At 37.8% G+C, this 14,507-nt stretch overlaps 1 protein-coding gene across 1 annotated transcript in view; it reads left to right on the top strand.

Annotated features, from left to right (window-relative positions):
- Positions 1-13,392, top strand: part of ATXN10 (ataxin 10) — a 107,645-nt gene extending 94,253 nt beyond the window's left edge. Inside the window, exon 11 of the mRNA XM_076332786.1 lies at positions 12,238-13,392. Coding sequence (XP_076188901.1) covers positions 12,238-12,425 — 188 coding nt within the window. The 3' untranslated portion in view covers positions 12,426-13,392. The remainder of the gene's footprint in view (positions 1-12,237) is intronic.
- The last annotated feature ends 1,115 nt before the right edge of the window (positions 13,393-14,507 follow it).

The raw sequence follows: 14,507 nt of genomic DNA on the forward strand, positions 1-14,507 counted from the left end.
CATTTGTGAAAGGAAAACCTGTGGTTGCTGTGGATATCCATACACAGGCCCCTTAGTTTGAATAATGGATGAAAACGTAGAAAATATAAGTTAATTTTCAGATACTACTTCCCTAAGCTTCTTCTATTATATTCAGTCTGAAAGTCATCTGAGAGGTAGATTGAAAATACTTTTGACTTCATGGCAGCAGCAAGTATAATTGTGGTTCATGAAACTTCTGGCGAAAGCTAGAAGAAATCAAGTTGCTATGGTCTACAACAATGGCAGTTTGTTTTTGTGAGATGCCAGCAAAGGCTTTTGGGGGAGCTGACAGACATTTTATTTCTGAGTTACAGAGTGCAACCTAAAACAGGCCACATACTGTAAAAAAGCCTCACAGCTGAATAGAAGCCAGTAGAAAGCAAAAATAGGAGTGAGAGTGGACTTTTTAGAGTAAACCATCATACAGTTGAGCATTTTCACGTAAATGCGGCTATCTCATGTATGCTGGCAAGAAAATACAGCATAATGTTACATCAGTAATGGTTGCCTTTCTTTGGAAAGCTCAGTTTAGGCACTGCCAATGCATTTAGTAGTTTGAGGTGACCTATTTGATTCTGTATTTTCATTAGCAGACATAAAATCATGTTACTTCAGTGGATATGGTCAGCGCAAAGGACCTAGACTACTGAGGAAAACAGTAATGACCTCCTCGTGCCCAGTCGTGTTCTGCTCACTTGGAAGAAATTACCCTTTTCCTCATCCCATTGACACTTGCCTTGCTGCACAATTAAGTCCAAAGTCCAAATGGAAGTGTATTCTTTGGTAGATGACTAAAGTTTTGCATTATCACAGGTTGCTGCTGCTGCAGCCCTTATCCTCGGACCCAGAGCACTATTAGAATCTTACTTTCTGTAAACCAGTACTGATTGTCACTATGACTTTAACAAAAAAGTAGATAGTAAGCTTTTAGTGACCCAGCAGTGGTTGAGGACGGCAGTGGAAGAATGGGACTTGTCAGCACAGGTAAAGAACAGAAATGTGTTGGCCTGAACCTTTAGGTTCCTAGTGCCAAAGACGATACAAAATATCAACTGAGTAGCAGCCAACTACCACAGATGGAGCTAGAATGAAAAAAATGGTCAAGAAACCACTATATTGCCATACTCCAATTCAGTCAAATCCAACTCCTACACGCTGAGAATTCGTCTCTAAAACCCTGGAGAGAGTGGAGGATTTTTGGTTCGTGGCATATGCACAAAACTTAGCTCCTTCTCTATCTTAAAATTCTATTCAGATGAACTGGTCAGACTAGAAACTGGAACAGGTACAAGTGTGGTTATTCATTGAGCAAGAACAGTCTCTGAGAGGGACTTATTTCTTCCACCTTATTCAGCAGACCAAAACCTATCCTGTTCCTGCAAGTTGCTGTGAATGCTTTGTAGCTATATTTTGTTAGACACTAATGGAGCCTAGGGGTCTGTATGGTTCACAAGGGAATCCCTCAGTGTTGTATGATACGGGGTTTTTTTAGCTGCAGTGGTGGGCCAGTTTCCCAAAATGATTCCCAAGATGCTTCAACCTTCTTGTTATTTCTCATGGTGAAAGGGGAAAAACACAGCTATTCCCAAACACTGCTTTTGGTTTTATTCGGGAAGGTCATCTGCCCACCAATGCCTATTTCTGTCACTATGCATCAGATCATATTTACACTCTTGAAAGAAGCATTGGAAGTAACTGCTCTTGTTCTTACAGAAGCATTAATGGACTAAAGAGGTCTGGATTTCATTCTAAGTAGGCTTTTTTCTATACAATATTGAGTAAGGTCTCCAAGGTGGGATTACTGTAAAGCTCTGAAGGGGGAGGAACTAGGTGCATGGTCTCTATTGAGAAGGGTACAGGAGGCATTCGTGTAATGTAATCCTATTTTAAGTCTCTCTTGACATTGGCTTCACATCTGAAGAGTTGGGATAATACAACTTCCATGTCTTAACCCATTGTTTATCTTTTCTCTATGTTGCAAACTCTTTGGAACAGAACTCACCTAAAGGTGAAGAACCAAGGGAAAAAACCTACCATGTCAGGATTAAGCATATTTGGTAGATTTAGCTTCTGACTCAGACTGCACTTCTGAAATGTTTGTTGTAAGAAAATGTTTACTTTAGAATGAAAAAAAAAAAAGTGAAGTTTTCTTGTGAGATATTCTACATCTACTAGCTATATCAGTAATCCACACTGTTCCCCAAGAACAAATTTTCTCTTGTCAAATACAAAGTTCTCCTTAACATGAAAAAGACTGAGACCACAGGAGGAATGCAGTGTGCAGTACAGGAAAAGATACTCGGGGAAATGAAAGCGCTGTCCCTTTTTTTTCTTCCAGAAATGACCACAGATTAAATTTCGTGTTTGGACATTTAACAAAATGATAATTCCTAATGGTATATTTCAGGTTGCTGATTCCATAATTTCAGGATGATTAAAATACTGAAATTCAGAGTTTGGGGCAGCGGGGGGGGACTATTAATGTTCTTGAGAGTATATGAATTATTAAAGCAAATTTGCAGAGATGGAAATATGAAGTCTATTCTTCAGTATCTCACTTCTAACCAGCTCCAGTAAGTGACAACTACCATCATTAAGAAACCTGTGTGATGTACAGGGTCCCTCTTAGAGCTGGAGAAAGTTTAACAGAGGTATACAGAATGCAAGAAGGCTCTTTCAAATGTTACATTATAATATTTCTAATCCCTTGAGAAGAGTAATCTCTGTAGGCACCAACTCATGCATGTAAAAGTGAGGAATTAAAGTTAATAACTCTATTTCTAAACCAAATATTGTCATATTTGTCCTCTGCCCTAATCCTCTCGGTGGATTTAAATCCATGACAGGCTTGAATTCTTGAAAGAAAGCAGATCTTTAGTTACCAGGAGCACCAAAAAAAAAAAAAAAGAAACTGAGAAAATATAATATTTCACTGCTTTTATAGCTCAAGAGCTTGCTTGATTTTTCTGTAGACTTTCTTTTGAAAAATTCCCCTCTGGGCTGAGACGGAGCACTAGAAATTTGAGACCCAAAGGTTTTTGTTTTTTTTAAATAAAGCTAGGAGTGGTTCAAAAATATTGTTGAGAATGGAATGCCTTCTACAACCGCCTTATCATATTTCAGTCCGTCTTCTTGACATTGTTTCTTGCATGCCTCCAAAGAATATTCAGATGTCATATGGCCAATGCTTTGCATAATATCTTTATTCTGACATTTTTCTGTTGTCCCATTTTTGGTCTCTATTATTAAAACAATCTGTAACTTCAGCTGATGAATGCATTGTCCTATGTAGCTCCTTCCTGATCCTTAAATCGTTTTCCCTCACTTCCCCAGATCTTTGTTTAGACTTTGTTCTTTCTATTTCCAAAATGGTTTCCAAAATCCAACCTTTCCTTTCTCACTAAGGATGTGTTTGCAGTCCATTCCACTGACCTTGTTGATTTGTTCTTGTCTCTTGGTGTTCTGAGATTTCTTCAAGGAGATGCAACCATTTCCTGAAATTGTAGAAGATATAATTGTGGCTAATGGCTATTTTACAAAACATGGGAGAAAAACCTTAGTTGGTTATAATTTAGTTGCATCTTTCAAAACACCCATTTGTTTAACCGTTGTTATTTTTGGATGCACACTGGGCATCATCTGGTGTCTATGAGACTGGAACTGGAGTTTCATTTACCTTCGTTGTTTTGATTATTTGTCATGAAGTGACGTTTGAAATTACCAAAAAGAGCAGGGGTGGGAGTTATGCCACATAAGTAATTCAGAGACCCTGAGTCAATAAAATACTCAAGTACAATGCTGATAGATAAGATGGCATACAGATCCTTGTTGAATCTATATAAATAGCTTAATCTCCAGAGATTATAAATAGAAAAAGAGCTTCTGTCCAGATTGTGAGTCAGCTTATCGTGCCATCTACCTTAGAGTGATGATTTGTAATTAGCTTGACCACATCTCAGATATTAACTAGGTTGGGTTTTTGAGTCTAGTGCCAAATTTTTGAAAGTTTTATTTGACTTCTGTAATTTCCATTTTAAAGTGATTTGGAAAAGCTGTTTATTTCTATCTGTATGCATATAAATGCACATGACTATATTTCTGTGTGTAGGTGGATCTTTTTTCTTTACATGTCCAAGGGAATTTAAAATGACTATGGTCTGCCTGATATCTAATCAGTTTGTGAACACAATTACCATCCCCCTATGCTTTAGTGCTTTACATCTCAATGTTTGCGGTAGGTTTTAATAGTAATTTGATACACGAGTTTCAACTTAATGTAATTTTGCATTTTTTTCTGTACCTGGAAAAAGAAGATAAGCTAAGGCATTTTTAACAGTTAGGTAACAGCAATTGAAGCTTTTGCTTTTTAACGTAACAACCTGCTAACTCTCTGGTACCTCTTATAGATAACTAAGGTTTAGTTGTCATGAATTCTTAAAATGGGATTAGCGTAATAGAAGGGACTGTAAAAACAGACTATTGTAACTGTGGAGCATTAGCTTGAGATTGATCAAGAGTGTGATTCTTTCTGTTTTAAAACCAGATGATTTATAGTTACTCATAAATTACGGGTTTCTATTAAAAATGAAAGTCATAATTTCAAAAAAAATTGGCAGCCTAAGCAGCGAAAATGAATGTGTCATATTCATGGTTTTAAGCTAGTATTACAAGTCTGAGTATAGGAAAAAGTAAAACAAACTAGAGGTTATGGCTTAATTTTTTTTAAAGTTCTGTAAGTTTTGGCATAAGAGACATTATAATAAAAATAACCTGACATAGCTAAGCATGTACTATGGCTTTTGTAGCTCTGGAGTACTTGACCGAAGTTCTGTGTTTCATTTCATAGTACACCAAGGTGTGTTGGCACTGTGCTTTTAAATCCCACAGAGCATGAAAGGAGGCACATAGAATATGGATTAAATGTTGTTTAGCTGGCAGACATTAAAAACTAATAGCAATCCGGGTATATAATACTGTTCAGTGGTGTCTTGTGTAATCTGTTAACCTAGAAATACGAGTGATCTGGGGAGAAAAATCCCCACATTGCCCTAGGTAAGAAATGTCTTAGTAACCCAAATTGCTGAAGTAGTAAACAGCACTTTAATAAACATTGGGTACCATTTAGCTGGACGTCACAGAAGTGAGTATGTAGTTAAAAACAGTCAAGCCTTGGAACTAAGAATGAGCCTCATTATTTGGGTCTGGGTGTCAGAATTAGACAGTGCTGAAAATGTGTTTCTGAGTAACCTGGAGAAAGAGCTGGGACGACTCTTGCAGGAGTGTAGCTGGGAGTGAGAGGGCAGCTGAGTGTTGTGAGCTTTTCTTTTTCGCTTTTTCTGAATTATTAATAGCCAGAAGGAGCTGGCAACTGCATTGTATCTGTAATCAGCCATATAGCAAACTTTGGAAGAATTTGTTACGTAGCTCTGGTGCCTATGCTTCAAAAGAGATGCTGAAAAACACAAATGGAGGGAAGAATTATGCAAAGCTTGGAACATCTCCCTCAGCTTCTCTCTTTAGTTCATGCAAAAGATGCTTACCAAGTGCCTTGATTATGATCTGTGAATTATTTTTTTAAAATCTGTAATGAAAATCAGTGCTTGGAAACAATTCTAAACAAATCTAAACCAGAAATAAATCACAGGCTGTAATGATTGAGATATTTACACACTGGAACAGTTTATTTAGGGACACAGTGAAATCTCCCGGTCAAGATTGGATGTCTTTCCAAAAAAGGTGTGAAAATGTCTTGTACATGAAACAGTATTGAGAGGCTTGATTTCAAGAGTGACTGACCTTTGATCGTCTGTGTTCTGTGCAGAACTGTTGGGCAAAAGAGGTATAATCATCCATTCTGGTCTTAAAGTATATTTGCTGGCCACAGATACTTAAATGGGCAAACTTTCACTGAAAGTTATACATAAGATATAACATGCTTGTCTGATTATGCAGAAGATATCAGTCCCATTTTAAAGAAACCTGTATCCCACAAGGCACACTGTAGGAGATGGATTCATCATTGCAAATGATAGGTAGGATGTTCAGAGACTGGTATAAATGCAGGTAGCCAGAAAGATGGTGTTTGTCTGCTAGAGGAAGAGATAACTACTGGTGTGGGAGGTTAGTGAAGGTGTGGGAACTGGAAAAAAATATTTAATGTAGAATTATTTTCTGCTACGGATGTTTCCTGATTTCTGTAGGCTGTGAATTACAGAGAATGTTGCCTTAGTATTGAAACTATTTTGATTACTTTAAACTGAGAGTAGTCTTGCCCGTTTGTCTGTTCTGAGATGGTGTCATTTGAGATCTTTCTCTGGCAAAGCAATGTTCTTCTACAGAGTGGAATTCGAGCTGCAAACCTCAGTTCGGGGTTTTGGGGATAGGCTTTCTGCCTTTACCAAAATATTTTGTGGAGGCAAATTTGTATGGGGAGTGCTTGCAGTAAGCATCAGCAGCCCACCCTAGTCTTCCTGTCCCAGTAAGGAGTAGGAAAGTGCTGGCTGCAGGCACCTTATTTCATGCACGTCCAGTGAAGCTTTGCTGCCACGTAGTGGTGGAGATTGAAGCTTGTTTGGCGGTGGATGGTCCAACCCTCCTACTGATCTCTTGGACCAGGTACCTGTAGCAGAAATGAACCTGTGCTTTAGGTTCCCCGGTGTTACAAATCTTATCCCTAAAAAGTGTGATCAGGAATAAATGCCTCTTCCAGCATCCAATGGTGCCTCTCCATTTTGGAGGCTTCTAGGTTAGAGCAGTTGTGCTGTGTCTGCTCTGCAAGAGCTAGGTCAAGCAGGGGAAGGAAGAACATTCCCGGCTGATAACGACACTGCCTGTTTCTAGCCTTTAAACCCAGAATGTGGTGACTGCAATAATAGATGATAATAGCTGATATGGAATAAATAAAAATAGGGCAACCAAAATATTTTCGACCTTTTTATTCTAACTTCTAGGCAGAGTATTTTAAGTTTGTACAGGCTGAATTTCTGAAGTTTTCTGGTGCTGATAATTTAATGTCGGGAATAAATAGAATCCAAAATTTTAATTCTAAAAATATGAATTAGCTTCTTTAAAATAAGTAAATAAATTAAGATAATACATTTAGTTTTTTACACTTTCTGTGATTACTTTTTTGGTTACGTCTTAAACAGAAGTAAAAGTTATGTAAAAAAGGTAAAGGAGGATTTGTAAGGAATTGCTATCGTTTTATAGAGCTTCTAGGACTTCATAAAACTACTAAAAGCCCCAACAGGAAGAAACTTGTAGAGCTTTGTAAGCAATTTGGCTGACTGTGAGGGACCAAAATCCTGACTGTCTACTACGTGTGGTCAATCACGACACATTGATCTTCTGAACTGTGAATAACAGTTGTGGTAGCTGTCTAGAGACCTCTTTTAATGGTGAGAAGAATTATCTTCAAGTGGCTGTGAAACAAAAGTACTTAAAAGGACTGAAAGACTTGAAGGGGAAATGGTTTATGTTTTTTCAGTGTGGTCCAGCCAGGCCTGTAAGTGGAAATGATTCTTCTAACGTGACGCTTTAGTATTTCATTTCTGTCTACAGAAGTTTTAGTGATAATTGGATTACTTGTTGAAGACCAGAAAGAAATGTAATTAACAAGAATTGTATTTTCATTTTCTCTGGTTTTTAGCCCTATAGACCTGTTCCAGAAAAGCTCTTAGAGAAGTTGGGTGGCTTTAGCTGTTGCATAAACAGCCCGTTTGACTAGGGTTCCAAGCCGTGTGAGTTGTCTCTCTTGATAAGGTTTTGTATCTCTTCCTATATTTGATTGAAATGAAGTTAATATTTAAATAGTAAAAAATCTGATTTAAATGAGGTACTAGAATTGGACAAAGAATATCCTCTTTTTCTCATTAGGCCAAATGACTCTTAAGGAAGAGAGTTTCCTAAGTAATCATTTAATTATTGAAAATAACTGTAGTGCAGGAAATGGTCTAACAAAAAAAAAAAGTATCTACGCTAGGTAATAAATCAAACTCCCCAGCAAGGATGTTACAATAAATATCAAGGGGACTTAAGAAAACAGATGTACGTATTTCATTCTCCTTGTCACCACTCTTCAGTATCCTACATTAGTTAATGATAATACTTAAGTTTTAAAACTTAAGTTACTTGCCTTTTTCAAGCAACATACTTTCAACATTACTTATGCATTGCTGTATATCTACGTCGTCAGATTCAGACCTCATTAATAATTATGTCTACTGTCTTTCATCCATAGAATCCAAATTGTTTTATAGAACAATTCATAGAGGTCCTGATGGCTGCAATAGACTTGCCAATAACATTTAGTCCAAATTGGACCTCCTAATATGAGAATGCAAAGCTGGAATACTCTCTTTGGGAAATGGTTTGTAAGTCCTCCTCTCCAGTAATGTATCGCAATAGGATATTGGTTAGCCACTCCTGACAGTATGTGGCTGTATTTTCACAAGTCATTAAACTTATTAAAAAATCACTGTGCTATTGCTAGCATTGACTCTAGCAACCTCTTGTAGCAGAATCCATATGAAAAGAAACAAGAGAATTGTGAAAAGTTCCCTTTGCAATCAATGGCAAAAGTTCCACAGGTTTTAGTGGCATAGATTTTCATGGTTTATGTTGATTCCAGATAGTAAAATTTTTCATCCTTTAGGGCAGATTGCTAGCGCATCTTCTCCACCTCTCTTCCTTTCTCCCCATACTCCCCCCTCCGTGGCAATTGAAGTTACAACCCAGCGGAGTTTAGATGATAAATTTTAAATTGCTGTATGAAGATGTTACACAAGTATGGAACACAGGGCAAGTTGATACAGTTTTGTTATTGTTTGTATAAGTCAAAATAAGATAGGAATCCCATAGCATACAGTACTGAAGGATTTTGAAAAAAAGTTGCTATAAATGCATACAAGTGTTTGCTTTCATTCCCTAAACACAGGTGGTCTAGTAATGAAGCTCCTGCAAAATAAAATTAAATTTTTTCTTTCTTTTGTATGCACTCTGCACTGTGACAGAGAAATTGTAATCTTCACTTGTCTATAATATTAATTAATTTGAGAGTGCAGTATCTCCTGTTGGAAAAACCGAGAGAGATCTATGCAATCAGATCTGCTGTGCTTGCTGCATTTCTTTTCTTCTATGCAGTTTCACAACAAACAGGCTCATGCTCTTATTTGTAGTAACTATGGAAACTTTAGAAGCTCTTTTTCTAAAGCTGAGCATACAATAAAGTGCTTAAAGTGTTGGTAGGATTAGAGACTCTAGAATATGTTTAATTTTCTCTCTGTGTCTCTATCTTTGGAGAGGAGCAAGAGGGTAATGTGAATATTAGCTGGGGACTAGCTTTAATCTCTGCTGACACTTAAGTCTGTCTAGGTCTGCACACAGCCATCCAAAGGTCTTAGCCCCACACAGCATGCGAACAAGGGAAATCATGCATATTCATGACTGAATTTACAATGGAAAACCTACATACAGAAAGGAGTTTTTGAATGAGTGAAAACGTTATTGAAACCATTTTGCAGCTTCAGCTACAGTAGTCAATAATGATAAATGCCATAATGATGATAGAGTTCATAAGAGAATGGGAATGTCTTAGATATTATGTAAGCATGAATGGATATGATAATAGGAAAACATCATTTGCTGTGGGGTTTAGCAGTGTTTTTGTGTTGAAGGACATAAAGATGATGGTAACAGGATTATTCCCAAGGCTAATACAAAAAAAAAAAAAATTCTGAGAGTACTTTTTTCTCTGTGTGGCACTTTGCGTGATTGAGAACTGTCACTCTTTGAAAATTACTTTTATTTTTTTAGGAGGTATTCTTTTATGCAAGCGCTGTATTTTATGCAGAGCTGTGTTTTAGGAACACAACAAGAGAAGTCTGCTCCTCATCCCAGGAGCAGAGCCAGGGAGGGTGGTAGCATGTTTCTCACAGTCCATTGGGAGAACTTCATGTTACTTTCTGGCACTCGTGAAATGCCCTAAATCAGACCTCAGAAAGATCTGCTAGGTATCAGCCTTTGTTCATCTGCATTCATCAGCTTGCATACTTTACTATTCTGAAATTTATTCTCACCATTGGAGCTGATGGGTGAGATTCTGCTCATATATGATTTTATTTCTTTGGTATTTTATTGTTGTTTTATATACTCAAACGTTATCTTCAGTGGAAATATTCAGTTTATGTAACTTAAATGTAGCTTGGCACTTGTCTTTTCACTTAACTATAGTAGTGATGCACTGACAGGAGAGAATACATTTATATTCTCTGTCATGTTCACCTGTTAAGGCTTTGATGTGATACATAATTATTATTTTTTTTTAACTTCTCTCCTCTGTCATTACCTCATGCCAGAATTTTTTGAATGAAGGAGGTGTGCAGCATGTTTCCTGACGAAGTCTGAAGAACTCTGTCAGAAAAAAGCCCTATAGTTGTTACTGCTTTGCTGTTTTGGATTTTCAGTTCTGGGCTGCTTGAATGTGAAAATAAATATAAACTGCTGTTGAAAGGCAGGGGGCTGTTTCAGTGGTGCATGCCAGTGCAGGATTGTTCCCTAGCATGTATGTTTCCTGTGATGTTTGTCCAGGCAAACTTCATCTAAACCTTTCTCTCTCTGTTGAGGATTCCTCATGTGCTTTTTATTTCAGTCCCTTCTCTATTCTCTTTTGGCATCTAAGTAGCGCTGTGGTTAGGTATGGTCATAGACCTTTTTTTTTTTGTCTCCTGTATTCCCAGTTTATTACTTCCCCTCTCTTAAAATGTAAGCTTGTGAAGGCGGGACCTAGTCTTATATTAAGAAAGCTGCTTCTGCTGTGTGCTGTTGTTCATCCACATTTCCTGGTGCATCCAACAACCCAGCATGAAAGACTGCCTCTGCTGAAAGTGTGTAAGCCTAAGCGGTAGTTGGAGGTGGCAGCAAGGTAGGCACAACAGCCAGTGCAAGGTGCACAGAGAAAATGGCAAGACTGCTACTGTAAGAATGTGCATGTAGTGGTACAGGATTTTCCAAATGCTGTCATAATAGATTGTGTAAGAAAGTCCAGTTCCTGTATTTTATTGTTTTGGCTGAAGTTCCCGTCTTCCACAAGTGTGGAGTTTTCCCCTCCAGTCACCCCCTGGCAAATGCCCATAAGAACACTATCTTATCTCTGTGCTTAGGCACTGTCCAACCCAAAAGACGTCAAGGAGATGAGTAAATTATGCATATTCTTCTACTGGATGTGAAGCTACATGTAGTAAATAATTGGTGCCCTGCAGGCAAAAAGCACTTTTGTGTGATTCAGAATGGCTTGCCTCCCGTTTGGGTGACTTGGGAAAGATTATATCATAACATAGCTTTTCAGCTGCAGAATTGGGGCTAACATCTCTGACGCTTCATAAAATGAACACTGTAGTTCACTTGGAAGATGCCTGACTGATAATCCTGGGAATTTAAATCCTTCGTCTATGGCCCTGACATGTGCCTCAATCCTGGCCTCAAGGGACCACCTTAGAAGGTGAATGAGTTGCAGCTTGTGCCCATTTAAACATGAGCAGGAGCTACCTGCTGGTGATCTTACTGTCTGTTCTGTTGGCAAGTTTGTAGAAGCACCCAGGCACAAAGAACTGAGTTTAGGTAACATTAAGTATTTTTAAGTGTCTCCCACATTATTTGTGCCATTTTCAGTTGTTAACCTGGATAAGATGTGTTTCTCTTTTACTACATTTCTTCAACTTGTACAGTGAAAATAATAGTTGTTTTCTTTCTTGTACCTGGTTTACAGCTCATTTTATTTGCCAGTTCTTGGAAGTGTAGTATTGAAGTGTTCGGATCGTAAACACAGTGACTGACTTTTTTTTTTAATCTCACTAGGAAGATCATTGGAACATTTCAATTAACTGTAATTTTGGTTTAAAACAATATGTCCTTTTAATTCCTGCAGTTCCTTTGTGTTATGTTTGGTTTTTTTAATTCAAGATAAAACCTAGTAAACTTGCCTGAAGTTAATGGACATACCTCATTTAAACTTAAATTACCTCATATGCAAGTATTTGCAGGTTCAGAGTCATGACCTGTAAATGTCTTACTTTTTCTAACCCTAGATTTCTACTGTTTTTCTGGGTTTGAGGGATTGGGGGAAGGGGGGGCGGCAGGGGGAGGGGAATGCAGTAATAAATTAGAATAAGCATTGCTTCATCTTTAAATAGATAAATGATCCTTAACTTTGTTCAACAGTTGTGAACCAGTGGGCAGTATATGCTATCCGAAATCTCACTGAACAGAATGAGAGAAACCAAGAGCTTATTGCACAGATGGAGGAGAAGGGGCTGGCAGACAATTGTGCCCTTGAGAGTATGGGTTTAGAGACAGAGAAACGAGATGACAAGTTAATTCTGAGATCTGTCAGGAAAAAGCCCTCGTGAACAAAAAATTAAGAACAGTCAAATCATTAAAAGAGGATTTCTCTTTTAACATATTTTTCCCTGCTCAGGCAATCAAGATTTCTTCAGTTTTAGTTCCAGTCTGCTGAAGTGTTACATTCATTCTCAGAAAAACTGCCGAATGATACTTCTGCCTCACTGTTGTAAACAAAAGGACACCTACGCATTTTCTAAATACCTAGGTAAATTAACCTATGGAAAAAATCCTTCTTTTCGGATGGTTGAAATTTCATTACTTTCTTGTTTTGTTAGTAGAAAGATGTCATGCGTGCAGTATTGAGTTGTTATAATTTCCATTGCTGAACCTGGAGTTAACTATCATTAAAAACTCAACAAAGAAATAACTGCTTTGCAGTCTGCCTTCTCCATTTAAAAGATCTATGCTGAGTCAGGGCTAAACAATGAAAGTTACTCGTTTTCAATCATAGTGCTTAAATATCTCTGCTTATATAAGGATCAGTGGAACACTGGATGTACATAAATAGTGAATTAAACACAACATGCCTTCTGTGTATTTAAATTATTAGTAAATTGTCTTTTCTACCTTGTTACCTTTCAGTCTTCATGACAAGTATATTAAAGACAAAGCTGAAGCTGTTGTGGCAACAGATGCTACATTCCTTTGCACTGGGGCATGTCTCTGTTTTGGAGACTTGGGTGTTTGTTTGAATTTTATTTGTTCCTTTGGATGGTAAGTCAGCCCACTTTCCTTTTATTTTGCACTTCTCATGGGTTTTCTGAACTCTGGCAGACTGCTGAAGAGGTAGTTTCTCACTGTGATTAATTCTAGCAGTTTCTTTTCACCCCTCTGCCTTTCCAAAACATTGACAAAACTCATTTCCAGTTAATTAATTCAAGAGAGGCAGAAGAATGGAAGGCCCTGCCTCTTCATTTTGGGTACCCTCCTATATTGTTGTTGGACCCTGCCACTGTGGAATGTGGCATGAATGAGATGGGGGAGAAGGGGGGTGATGAAAGGGGGGGGGGGGGGGGGGGCGGGGCACGGTTAACTCTGTGAGTGCCCTAGCTTTGCCCTGGTAGCCAAGAAATGTAATCCTCCATGCCTAAGCAAAACAAGAATTACAGCTTAATACTACTAGCGCTTGTATATCCTTGCTGTCATTTGGTTATCTGCAGTTGTGTCTAACAGGAAGGTCCCGGAAAAGTTTAAATTGTTCACGTTGTTGTCATCGTTTAATGCCATTCTTAAATGGAAAGGCAGGTTTATGTCATAAAACTACATGTACATGTAACTGACACTCAGCCATGTGCATCAGCTTTTGCTCCTCCCAATTCGTTTTTTGATTTAAAAATGGAAAAAAACACATGGTACTTTGAACTATGAGAAATACATAGTAATGCTTAAAAGCGATGGGGAGTATAGTCAGACTACTAAGATCTTTTCAAGTTAACCACAAGATTTCAGTGTCTACCATGCTGACCAGGTGGGACTATGGAATTGACCTAGTGCGATTTTAGTCACCTGTTGGTTTTAAAGGCAATGATATGAAACTCCAGTCTCTAGCCGTTTATTAAGCAAAGGATGTATGTAAAGGGATGATGGCAATAGGAACAAAGACTGTAACTTTTGTTGCTTGTAGTGACTTCTTGCTTGAAAAACAAATGGGGGAGAAAAGTGTTCTTTGTTTTAGCAAAGAATAAATATGAGTATAAGCAAAGTGCTTTATTTGCTTTTTTAAAAATAATTTGACAGGAACATTTCAGAGGCTATTGAAACTGTTGTGTTTAAGTGCTGGTTGAAGTAATTTCTTACAGCCTTTTGCTAGCTGAATGGAAAAAGATGTATGTTTTTGGTTCTTCTTGAGCACACGGTCTATCAGATTGTGGTTTCTCAATGTTTTCCATGAGCCTTGTGTTTAGGCCAGAATTCATTTATCAGTTTAATTACTGTGTCACATCAGATTTACAGCTGGTTTTCTTTGGGTTTTTTAATCTTTATTTCCATAACACAACGGAAAATTCATACTTCCAGCACCTAAATGGCAAAAAAACGAATTCTACTCTTAAAAAAAAAAACCAAACCAACTGTTTTATTCAGAAGGC

The sequence above is a fragment of the Aptenodytes patagonicus genome, chromosome 1 (assembly GCF_965638725.1).
Source record: "Aptenodytes patagonicus chromosome 1, bAptPat1.pri.cur, whole genome shotgun sequence".
In the NCBI taxonomy this organism is placed as follows: Eukaryota; Metazoa; Chordata; class Aves; order Sphenisciformes; family Spheniscidae; genus Aptenodytes; species Aptenodytes patagonicus.